At 53.3% G+C, this 12799-nt stretch overlaps 1 protein-coding gene across 2 annotated transcripts in view; it reads right to left on the minus strand.

Moving 5' to 3' along the window:
• LOC101606490 (DAB2 interacting protein) overlaps nt 1-12799 on the minus strand; it is a 191541-nt gene that overhangs the window by 129481 nt on the left and 49261 nt on the right. The window contains exon 1 of one of the 2 annotated variants that reach the window (XM_045142004.1): nt 10521-10644. The exons of the other annotated variant lie outside the window; for it this stretch is intronic. Within the exon in view, the coding sequence (XP_044997939.1) occupies nt 10521-10644 (124 nt within the window). Of the gene's footprint in view, nt 1-10520; nt 10645-12799 lie in introns of those variants that run through there. 2 annotated transcript variants of the gene reach the window in all.

Consider the following 12799-nt stretch of genomic DNA (forward strand, 5'->3'; position numbering starts at 1 on the left):
ACACAGTGAATTCCAAGTCAGTCTGGGCTTGAGTGAGACTCTACCTTGAAAATATAAAAGAAATACTATTCCTGAGTCAAATGTGTGGTACACACTGGTGCTCCTGACAATCAGAGAGCTGATGAGAAAGATAGTGGGTTTGAGGCCAACCTAGGCGATGAAGCAAGATGTTAAAAAAAAAGGAGGAAGCGGAGATGGGAGAGCCAGGCATGGTGGCAAATGCCTACAACTCAGCATTTAGAAGGTGGAGGCAAGAGTGCTAGGAATTCAAGGCTAATCTCAGCTTGGGCTACATAAGACCCCTGCCTCAAAAAATGTAGAGATGGGATAAAAAAATATTTTTGTTCCAACTATCTAAAAATGTAGAAACTTGTCAGGCACTAGGTAGGCAGAGGTAGAAAAATCACTGTGAGTCTGAGAGCAACCTGGGCTACAGCAAGACCCTGCCTCAAAAAAAGCTGAAAAATGCCAGGCGTGGTGGCGCACTCCTTTGATTCCAGCGCTCGGGAGGCAGGGGTAGGAGGATCACCGTGAGTTCAAGGCCACCCTGAGACTCTATAGTGAATTCCAGGTCAGCCTGTACTAGAGTGAGACCCTAACTTGAAAAAAGAAAGAAAGAAAGAAGGAAAGAGAAACTGAGCTGGGGAGATGGCTCAGCAGTTAAAGTTGCTTGCTTGCGTCAGACATAGTGGTCCACACCTTTAATCCCAGCACTTCAGAGGCAGAGGTAGGAGGATCGCCACGAATTAGAAGCCGCCCTGAGACTACATAGTGAATTCCAGGTCAGTCTGGGCTAGAGTGAGACCCTACCTCGAAAAAAAAAAGTTGCTTGCTTGCAAAGCCTGCTGGCCCAGGTTTGATTCCCCAATACCCACATAAAGCGCAAAGTGCCACATGTGTATAGAGTTCCTTTGCAGTGGCAAGAGGCCCTAACACCTACTCTCTCTCAAATAAATAATAATCTTTTTAAAAAAATAAAAAATAGAGGATGGAAAAATGGCTCAGCAGTTAAAGGCATTTGCTTGCAAAACCTGGTGGCCCAGGTTTAACTCCCCAGTATTCACATAAAGCCAGATAAACAAAATGGCACATAGCCCCAGCATACCCATTCTCCCTTCTATCTCACTCTCTCTTTGCTTGTAAATAAATAAAAATATTAATAAATAAATAAAATGTAAAACCTATTCTTGGACTTCCAATACAGGAGGATTGCTACAAATTTGGGCAGCCAGGGACACCTAGTGAGTTCTAGTATAGCCTTGGTACAAAACACAGCAGGACATGTAACTCACTTGGTATTTGGAAGGTAGAGACAGAGAGGATCTTAAGTGTCCAGGTCAGCCTGGACTCCATAAGGTGACCCTGATCCCAAAAAGAAAATCAAACTGACGGTGTGGCGGCACACACCTTCAATTCCAGCACTCAGGAGGTGCAGGAGAAGGATGGCTGTGAGTACAAGGCCAGGCTGAGACTACATAGCACATACCAGGTCAGCCTGGGCTAGAATGAGACCCTAACTCAAAAAAAAAAGAAGGAAAAGGAGAAAAAGGAAGAAGAAAGTGACCACCCAGTTTTTTAGCTCACAGGCTATATAAAAACAGGTGAGGGACAGGGTTTGCTGGAGGGATATTCAATGATTCCTGTGTCTGAGTCATTTCATTTCTAAGGAGGAAAAAAGAAGAGAAGTCAGTGTGGCAAAGTTCAGTGGGAGCTATAAGTATATGGTATCTGCAGTATTATTTCCAAAGCGTTTCTGTAACTTACAAGTAGCTTAGAATTCTCAAAAACTTAGGGAAGAAAGGAGAAAAGTGGGTCCTACGTAGTCCAAGTGAGGTGTCACTATGTGCTGGGATTTAAAGGTGATTTTCTTCTGCTCTGTAGGAGATGCTGCTGCTGCTGCTGATGATGATAATTGGAGGGTATTTTTATTGCGATATAGGGTCTCATGTAGCCCCAGGCTGGCCTTGAATTCATTATGTAGCTGAGGATGACCCTGTACCCCTGGTCTCCCCTTCTGAGTGCTGGGATCACAGGTGTACACCCCCACCCCACCAGTTTATGCAGGCCGGGGGATTAAACCCAGAGCCTATCCCCACACGAGGCAAACTCTCTACCAAGTGAGCTACATCCCCCGCCTTGTTGTGTCTTGTTGTTTTGAGACAGGGTCTCATTCTATGATCCAGGCTGGGTTACAACTCCTAAGTGCCCAAACTTGGAGCAGTCCTCCTGTACCAGCCTCCCAAATAGTGAGATTACAGATATGGGCCACCACACCTAGTTTGCTAATATTTGTATAATTCTTGTAATTCTAGGAATGGCAAGGGGGGGGGGGCTCTAACATAAACATTAAAAAGTGAAAAGAGGAGTTAGGGAAGCATGGCCCTTTTCCTGGTGGGTTGTCCCCTGGGAATGGTCAGAATTGTACATGGGCCCTCCCACAATGTCCCCATGAAGGGCCATCCCCTTCCCCTCCCACTCTCCCACCCCCCACCCCCCCACCCCACCCCCTGCCAGCCACAGAGCATACCCTGCTAGTAGGAGGGGCCTCTCTGCAGGGAACCCTAGGGATTCTCCAAAGGTCAGGGTCCCTGAAAAGCTGAGAGGCTGCTGCTGACGGCAGGGGACACGGGGTACTCTGCATGTACCAAACCTACAATTTACACAGGTGGTTGGTGGGAACCCATCCATCCAGCTTCTCCCGCCTTGCCCAGTTCGGCACAACACCAACTACTGGACCCCTGAGGTCTCCAGTACCTTCCCACCACCTCTGAACTACTCCCAAGCCCAGCGCAGCGAGGTGCCCGCAGCCCCTCCCTCCCCTCCACCCCCTAGCAACATCAGCACCAAGCAGACTCCTCCCCACCCAGCCCTCACTCCCCCGGTTGCCCCTCCCTGCCCTGCCTACCGTGGCTAGACCCTCCCACTAACTCCAGCCCTCTTGCCATGAAGGTGACACCTGGGCCTCCCCTGAGTACCCCCTCACCATCGGCAATTTCAGAAATCAGCTCAACTCAAAAACAAAAAGGATGGGGTCGCTTCGTAGGGACTGGGCAACACAGAGCTCGGACTGCTTGTCTTGTCAAATGCAGGCAGGGGACACCAAAGATCCACCCAGACAGTTCCAGTCTCCACATTCCCAAAAGCGTTCTAAACCCAACAAGAGCCCAACGCCATCATCCAGAAGAAAAAAAGAGGGGCTGAAATGAAACGGATGTTAGACATGATAGAAAACTCACAACAGACACTGCTGTGCAGCAGGCCAGGAGCCCAGCATTTGTCCTCCAAGGGGTGTTCTCCCATCCTTCTGGGAGAACTTCTCCCATCCTGCCCTCTGTGTCCTTCAACACCACACCCTTGAGGACCCCCCAGGCACGAGTGAACAACCAGCCACCAAACCTTCATCACCTCTGGCTCCTCTACAGCATCTCCTCAGAACCCCACTCCCCAAACTGCCCCCATCCTTCTGCCCCCTGTGCCAGCTCAGACCCCAAGCCTCTCACAGCCAGATGGCCACTGGAGACGCCTATGGTCACTGATACCCAGAATCCCACCCTTCAGTCTAGCTGTGGTTGTGAGGTCATTTTCCTGGACCACAGCTCTGGTAAATACAGAGCAGGCTCCCCACCCCGAACTCTTTCACTTGGCTGGTCTAAGCCTCAGTTTTCTCATTTACAAAGCGGAACTGGCCATAGTCTGTGAAACTGAGGACTGACCACCATGACAGGTAAAGGACTCAGAAGGACACCTGCTACATCCTTCCTTTGACTCTGCCCTGCTGGGATGGGATGGGGGGGGCACACCTCTTGGCTCACCATTCAAGGCCCTGCCAGCTTTCCTGACCATACCATCTGCTGACCTCATTACACAACCTTCCCTTAGCTCATCCACCAGGGCTGACTACAAGTGCCAAAGCAGCCCCTGCCCACAGTAGATGGCTCACTAAAGCTCAGCTGCCCTGAATGAATGCCAGTATACCTTCAGTAGTCTCTGCAGGCAGGGGACACCAAAGATCCACCCAGAGAGTTCCAGTCTCCACAGGCATCACACTGCACTTCTGTGTCAGCCCTAATAGACATGAGATTAACCCCTCGAGCTTTAGATGAACAGATAAAAATGACAACCTCTAGCCAGGCGTGGTGGTACACAACTTTAATCCCAGCACTTGGGAGGCAGAAGTAAGAGGAGCACCATGATTTCAAGGCCAGCCTGAGACTACATAGTGAATTCCAGGTCAGCCTGGGCTAGAGTGAGACCCTACCTCAAAAAAAAAAAAACAAAAAAAAAAACGACAACCCCTCCCCTCAGCTCATAGCAAATCCTGTGCTTTGTCATAACTATGCTAAGCCTGCTTTGGTACCCAGAGATCCAGAGATGTTCAATGACTTGCCTGAGGACACACAGCCCTTATGGCCGAGCCAGAACCTCTCCTCCCTGGCTATGCTCCTGAGCCCTAAAATAGAGGCACTGATTAGCAGAAAATCACTTTTGCCTAAGACTTTTCTAGACTGCAAATTTCTTGACTACTCATCTCTAAACCCACAACTCCCTATGAACCTCACCTGACTGCTGCTGCCAGGGCCTGCTCCCTCCTCCTCCCCTCTGCTGCCCCCTCAGCTGCGGGAGGAGAGTAGCTTCCCGGAGGGCGGAGGCTCACAGCCCTGCACAGGCCTACACTCTACCTTTCCATTTTTTCCCAGCCTTGTCAAGCTGTCACCTATAGGGCCACAGAAAAAGAAATCACATGTTCCAGGTGTGGACAGCTCTCTTGTCTGTCAGAAGAAAAGAGGGAAGTAAGGCTAACTAGACCTTCAAAAGCAAAATTCCCAAGTCTCTGCTCAGTATCCCGCAGCTGTCAAAGTGAACATAGGGCCAGGAAGAAGGGGGGGAAGCCCATCCAAACTTTTTAAAACCCTACCCCGTGGGTCTGGTCTGCACAGACAGAGCTGGTGGGTTTAAGGGTGTCACAGGCATCCCCAAAAGAGCATGCAGGGGGTCCGCCTAGACCAAAGAGCCAAGTCTGCCTATTCCAAAGACCAAGTCTACTTGGAGACCACCCATTGTTAGTATTATTTGGAGGGCTATTGAGATTCCCCTGGCTGTTTTTTTAATGCATTCTGAGGAAATCACAGCACTGAGCTGCTTTCAAACTCAAGGCCAATTTCGGATGGATAATTAAATATTGAACAAACGCTGAAATGCCTGTACTGGATGGAAATGGCTAAAAATAACCACCTGCCACTCCTAGATCGGGTACCCAACACGCAGGCACCTCTCTGCTCCTTTTCAAGCCCGTCCCCAGCCTGCACCCCCTCCACTGTCGGGCTAACCCTTCCAGGGAATGGCAGAGGGGTGGGGGCTGACTCCCCAAATACCTCTTGATCAGGAAAACAAAACTTCAGCTCCCAGCAAGCTCTGAATGTTCCTGACCAGGAAATACTCTCCCTTTCCTGACATTTAACCAAGTGGCCCAGAGAGGAAGGTGCAGGGGAAATATCACAGCACTGCTTTTCTTTCAAAAACAGTCAAAAGGCTTCATGTCATTTCTAAAGCAAAACAGGAATGCAGTCCAGGATATGAGCACGTTGGTGTCAAGTTACACCGGGGTCACATCCCACTTTCCTCCCCAAGATCCAATAAGAAGCCCAGCTGCCTTGGTTTCCCTATCTGGGCTAATCTTAGAAAGCACAACAAACAGAGCCAATGGCAGAAATAGGGTACGAAGGGGTCTAGAACCAAGTTCCAAACTGCAACTCTCATTAGCATCTTTAGTGAACCTCAGGCAGGTGGCCTTAGCTCTCTGGGTGTCCACTTCCCCAGCTGAGCCGGAAGCTGCACAGGAGATGACAAGGGCCAAACCCTCCACCCTACCTGTAGCAAGCTGAGAGCAGCGCAGGCTGCCAGCATCACTGGGCCTCAGTAGGTGCAGAACTACATGGGCAGTGATCCAGCTCCCAGTAATCAGAGAGCTACCATGACCCGCTTCTGAGTCCCATGGCCCAGATGCCAACCTTACCTTCACCATCCCCAGCTCAGCTTCCAGACCTGGGGACTGAAGTGGTGACAACGGTCCCTACCTCCATGGAGGATGAGGAGTCAGACATGTGAGAGAAACAGGGAAAGGCCCAGCTGGGTGAAAGAGGTTACGACCTAATTACTGAAGGTGATGGGGACAGCCAGGAAAGCGAAAGTCACTCGGTTGACAGTCCAGCAGATTAAGTGGTGCCTCTGGCATCCCTCAAGAACTTAACAGAGCTCTCTGTCTGGAGAGGGGAGGGTCTCAGGCTCTCAGCCTGCTCTAGGAAACCTCATCCCAGAGGACACTTAACCCTCCACACTTTAAAACCCAAGAGGAAAAAACTGGGTTGGTACTTTGAGATCTGTGACCTGCCCACGGAAACAATAGGGTTGGCAGAATATGAACAACAGCAAGGGAGAGGGAGCAGGGGTGGGTAATGGGAATGGGTCTAAGTGGGGTGCCCACCTGAGCAGGTAAAGGAGCTAACCAGAAGAAATGACTCAGTACCAATGCCAGTGGGACCACACCACTGCTTCCTCCCAAGTTACCACCAAGTCTGTGGGAGAGGCTGGCCATGAATCCCAACAGAGTCGATAACTGCAATCTGATAGGAGCGGAGGAGGCCTATCAAAGCCAAGGGCTGACCATGAGCTAGCAAGGCAGAGCTCAGGATCTGGAGCTGGGTGGAGCTGGGCTCTACCACCTGAACTGTAGGGCCTTGGGCAAGGCTCTGGTTTGCTGGGCTGTAAAAACCTCACCTGTAAGATAAGAACAATACCAGTACTCATTTCACAGCAGAGTGGCGGGCAGCTAAACTCACTGTCGACCAGACGCACTCAGCAAACAGGTGACAGAGCAACAGAGAGGAAGTTCCCCAGTCCCAGAGATGAGTTAGGGTAAGGAGAAGCTAGGACAAAATCCTGAAGCAGGGACGGTGAGGGTCTCAGCAAGAACAGAGGAAGAGAGGTGCACATGGATTTAGGTCTCCTCCAAGGGTGGCTGAGCCGTGGCATCAGCCCCTGGGAAGAGACATCTGAAGACCAGGAGAGACCACAAGATACATCTATCCCCCAGTCTCAAGGCTGTTCTCGGGTTCATGGAGTCTAAATTGTTATCCCAGAGGCCTCTCAGCAGCTGTTGTTAGCCATGGTCCCCTAGGATGGCTGTAGTCCTCAATACAGCCTATGGTAGCAAATGGGCTCTTTCCTAACCACTGCTCTCAGTCAGGAGCTGGTCTTGAGGGCCAGCAGTCCTGGGTTCCATACCCAGCTGGATGAAGGTGGCCTTAAACAAGCCATAACCCTAATGTGTGCCCATCTAGACCAAAAATTTAGACTAAACTACTGCCGTGTTCCAAGCCCAGGGAGCTTAACAACTTTGGAGGCTGGCCTTAGACTTAATGGGTACCTCCCCATCCTGAAGAGTATCCTGGGAGGTTTCTGAGAACCACCTCCTAAGGCCCCTCAGACAGACTTCAGCCACTTCTGAGAGCAGAGGCGGGGTTGGGAGCACAGAGCAGGTGACACAAGGTGAGGAAACAAGGGTGTGTGGGCAGGGAGGCGCCAACAACAAGCACATCCCCAGCGCCCAGCCCTACGTGTGCACAGCATAGCTGTCGGCCTCCCAACAGCTCTCCTGGCTCTTGGGGCCACGGAGCAAAATCCGCTCCCCTTGACAATTGGAAGGAGGCTGAGGCCCAAGGGTGTATCCGGAGTCACACAGCCAGTTGGCTCACAGCAGAGCTTGAAGTAGAGCCCTATCACCCCTCAATCACTATCCTACCCCCCACAAAGGGCCTTGTATCACAGGGTACCCCAACAAGCTGGTTACCCAAGACAAGGCAAGGTACAACTTGGGGCCATGCGCCCTGAGCCCAGGCTGAAGCCTAGTACTAACAGGTACTCAGTGGAATGAAGGTGCTTAACAGCCCTGGAGCAGACAGACAAAACTGGTTTTGGCCCTGGAGTCAGTAAGGAGCCAGTGATAGCCCTCAGGGAACCGGACCTTCCCCAAATCCACAGGCTAGGCTCAGCCTTCAAGTGGCCCAGGGGGCACGATGCATGCTAGGAAAGCCTCCAGATGACTCCAATAGCCAAAGGTTACTACTTCCACCCAACTGCAGGCCCCACCCTGCCCATTCTTCAGATGAGGAAACTGAGGCGCCCAGAAGGTAAGAGTCTTGCTTAGTGCCCCGCACAGGACGAACGAGGGAGGCTGCAGACACTGTCCATCCCTTTCAGAGCTGACACAGACAACACCTGCTGTCAAGTGGGCAGTGAGTCCCCTCCACAGCTTTCAAGGAGACTCCAAGTCATCTTCAGGTCCCTGCCACCCAGCAACACCTCTATGTGCTTTCCTATTCCTGAGCAGTCCTGCTAAGCAGGACAGAAATGGGGAGGGACAAGGGCAGATCCAAACTGAGGGGCTGCCACCCTCCCTTCCCTGGGGACCACAACCACCTGGAACTGACAAGATCAAAAGGGACAGGCTCAAGTTAGGGTGGCTTCTCAACAGGAGGCAGCCTCTGGGTAGTCCTGCCCTCCAAAGAGCGAGGGCCAGGTCAAGGGCAATGGAAGATGGACAGGGCCCGACTGCCAGCAACCCTCACCCTGCCCTGTAACTCTGAACTTGCCCACCACTGGCCATCACTAAAGGTCCCTTATCGGGTGCAAACTGCTGCTCCCAGCTCTCCCCACCGCAGGATGAGCTGTCTCCACAACACCAAAGACGTTTTCCTTTTCCTTCTCTGTCTAGACTGTTCCTTCCGGCCAGGGAAAGGACAACAGTTCACATCTAACTGTGGCCCTAGCTCCAGCCTTCCAGGCATGACCCTGTTATTGCAGTCATCATTATTTTAAGAAGCCACTGAGGTTTAGAGAGGTAATGGGCTGAAGGACTGTTATTTTTCTGCAGAGGTAGGACTTGAACCTACAGCAGAGACTCAGTCACTCCTGACAAAGGAAATCCAATCCAGTTTAGGCGGTAAGGTCCAAACTTCACCTCTTCCATGAAGCCTTCCAGGATTTCTCCAGCTACAACTGTGTCTGGCTGCTCTCCTCCCCACCCCCAGCAGGCTAAGAGCTCCTTCAAGGCAGGGACACAAAGCTGGGTCTGCACATGGTAGCAACTGGGAGCTCAAGCTCAGATGACAGCAGGACATACTGACTTTCCCTGGCCCCGTTGGCTGAGCGGGAGGGAGAGCTCCGGTCTCCCCTGTGCCTCTACAGTGAGCACAAAACTGGCATGAGATGGAAAGAGGGGAAGGTCATGCAAGGCATGAGCGAGGGGCAGGGCAGGGTAGATGCAAAAGAGGCCCTGGAGGTCCAGAACACCACTGGGCATCTGTCCCACACCCGTTCTCTCAGCAGGAACCTGCCTCAGTGAAGCCTCTACTTAGACCCACTGTCATTTTCCAACCAAGAAAACCACATCTGAGAAAGGGGGAGTGATGCGCCCCAAATCACAAAGCCTGCATCCAGACCACCGTGGAAGGCTGGGACTAGCCAGAGGCCATTTCAGCAAAGGTAAGGGCTAATCACACACTTTGGGAAACCCTTGGATTAACTCCCAGGACATTCCTATGCACACACAGCCTCTACTTGAACCCCTGTGTGGAGGAACTCACTACTTCCCTGTACATCCCTGGTTGGCCCTGACTGTGGGACACATCTAACCCACTGGGGGGAGGATGGTGGCAAACTAATTCATACAACCCTCCTATTTCGCTGGAACTCGTCCTGACTCAAGAACACTCAAGTTCAGGGGCAGCTCATACAGGAGCACCAGGTGGGGTAATGTGACCCCTCCGGGGCTTAGCAGGTTGTGTATGGGATGATCAGGCTGGGCCCATGGCCAGCTTCCCACGACCCAGATAACCTAGTGGTGTGTAAACTTCGCCCACAGGCACCTTCCGTGTGCCGGAAACACAACAGGACTCCAGCCTCTTCAGAGCCCCTTCCAAGGCCTCCATCCTACCAGCCAGAGGAGGAAGTCCTGGCCCTAACTAGCCTAGCCCAAGGTAGCCACCGGGAGTCACATGAGACATTTCCAGCTGAGGACCTCGTCACTGAAGCAAAAGGTGCACACACACCTCCCCCTCCGCCGCATCCTGCGAGGACCGCTCAAGAGGGGCTCCAGATCACTCCCAGCCTGGCTCCCTCCTGGAAGTCTTCCCACCTGTCCCTCCCTCCCGAAAGGTGAAGACGCCATCCTGGACAGGAAACGAGCTAAGCCAGAAGCCAAGACGGTGAAGGCAAGACAAGAGCCACCTAGACTACTACTACTAATGTCTTTATGGCCGCTGAATAAACTGAGGCACAGTTAAGTTAGGGAGGTTGGATTCCAGCCAGCCCCACTTTCCTTGTTCCTGGTTATATGGGAAACAGCAGGACCCAAGCTTCCCCAGGAGGGAGGTCACACGAAGGGTCCCCTGGCAGCCTAGGGCATCCGATGGTCAAGCTGCGGTGGGGAGGACCTAGAGGTCTGGGGTCGGGGTGGCGCCTACCCCTGGCGGGCCGGGTCCGGCTGCGGGAGCGGCTCCTCTGTCGCTGCAACCGGGGTCGCCGCAGCAGCCGGTAGTAGTAGGATGGCCTCCCGGTGCTCTTCCTGGCGTTGCCGCCCGCGGACATGCTGCCGCCCGCCGGGCACCGGGCCGGGCCTGGGCGCTCACACGGGCCCCATCGGCCGTTCCGGACCGCCCGGCGGGCGCCCCGCGCTCTCCCGCACTCCACTCCTGCGCCGCGGCCGCGGCCGAGGCCCGGGCTGCCCCACAAAGTCGCTCCAACTCCGCCTCCGCCGCCCCGCCCCGCCCCGAGCAGCCGGCCCCTCGGCGGGGGCCCGGACCTGGAGGCCCGGCTGGCACCGGCCGGGAAAGTCAGTGCGGCCGAAATCCCGGCCTGGAGTCACGGGGGCGAGGCGGCCGGGAGTGCCCCCGACCCCAGGCGGGACCCCAGGATGGTCCGGCCCCCGAATTCCATGCCTCAGGCTTCCACGTCCGGCCCGGGGTGGGGGTGCTCGCCGCGGACAGGTGCAGAGACAAGGAGCACGCGCTTCCTCCTCGGTGGGACGGGAATAGTCACCTTCAGTTCGGCTCAGAGAGAGGTAGGTAGGTGGACGCCCCGGGCTTGCAATTTTTACCCCAGGTCACAGGCCTAAAGCAAGACCCCAGTTACCCCCGGCGGGAACACATATGATTGCCCAGGCATCTTGAAAGTCTTCCCTGTCACCTAAGATACTTGTCTATCCTGTACATTTTAAACGCGTTCCCATCTAATACTAATTGTTATCATTATTGTTAATGATAATATTTGAGGTAGAGTCTCCTGTATCCCAGGCTGGCCGTGGCCTCACCAATGCAGCTAAGGATGAATTTGAACTTATGATCCTCCAGTTTCTAAAAACTTCAGAGAGTTGGGATTACAGGAGTGCCTCCAGCAGGCCTTGGGAATTGGATCCAGGGTTTCCTGTAAGCAAAGCAAGCATGCCAACAACTGTACATGTAAGTCCCATATAGACATAATGCACACCTGTGTATCAGGGGGCTTTGCCAAGCCTGAACACTGTGCCTCTTTCGGTCTGGACCCTCCCCCAAATAAAACACCACAGAGGCCTAAGTTCTTCCTGGGGCAGCTCTGAGAGCAGAACAATCGCTACCCTACCATGGAGACCATAAACTGAGGCTTGGAGAAGAGATATGCTAAAACTATAGCACTTTTCTTCAAGCCACTCCCCAGTTCAAGAATCTTCCATGGCTCCCCAGGGCAACGGGGTTATAAGCCAGCCATCCTTCTTTGGTATCTGAAGCTCCAGAAACCCAGGGCCCTGACCAGACCACCTGCAGCCCCACTCCTGCTGTTCTACGCATTCCTCATTTCTTTTTGCTCACCCCTAGCGAGGGCTGCCCTTTTTCTGCCTGCCTCCTTACCCCATCCTCTTAGGGCTCTCCCCTAAAGATCCCTGTCCCACCCCTCCTGGTCCTTGGTGATCTCCCTTTCCCTCTTCTCTCTTGCCTTCATAGCAGCATTAATCTTTTAAATTATTAAGCCCACTGCCTGCCAGACCTCCAACTCCTCAAGTACAGAAGGCGTACTGAGACCCTGAAGGGCACTGTGGCCTTAGCCTGGGCTGTCACCTGCATACTTAGGGGTAATGAAGTGGGTTAGACATGGCTGATGCCTAAAGGCGTTCTGGGTGTCAGAAGAACTGAGCAGCTGGAAAAATTGGGCCTTGGGGGGGTGGGCGGACTGGGCAGTAATCCAGGCCAGGTTTTGCTCCTCACAGGGGAAGCCCCCTCCCAGGCTGCTCAGCCGAAAGGGAGGGCCCCAGGTTGGTGGGGGTAGCCTGGATCGCAGCTGGAAGCCAGGCGCCTTCCTGAGACCTGCGGGGGAGGGGCAGTAAGAACTCTTCTCCTAACCAGCTGGGAGTCCACAGCCTTCCACACCGCTGGTCCCACTTCCCAGAACACTGGCAAGCCCCACAGGAAGATGGGAAACAGTGACTATGTGGTGCTGAACAAGGACATCCTTAGCTTGGCGCCAACTCAAGCCAACAGCAGACAGAGCCCCAGAGTCCTCCTGGGTTTGCACTCAGACGGTAGCTTGGTTTCAGGCCCAGGTATAGGCTAAGCCCCCAGACCAGCAGAACACCTGGCAGGCAGGTGGGCTCAGAGTCACCCAGCTATATCTTGATACTTCCATGGGTGAAATAATCTCCAAGCCAACCAGTGTTAGGAGCTGGGGGATACCCCCAGGAAGTCCTGCTCCCAAGGCCTGGAACCAGCTAATT

Source organism: Jaculus jaculus, chromosome 1, assembly GCF_020740685.1.
Source record: "Jaculus jaculus isolate mJacJac1 chromosome 1, mJacJac1.mat.Y.cur, whole genome shotgun sequence".
Classification (NCBI taxonomy): Eukaryota; Metazoa; Chordata; class Mammalia; order Rodentia; family Dipodidae; genus Jaculus; species Jaculus jaculus.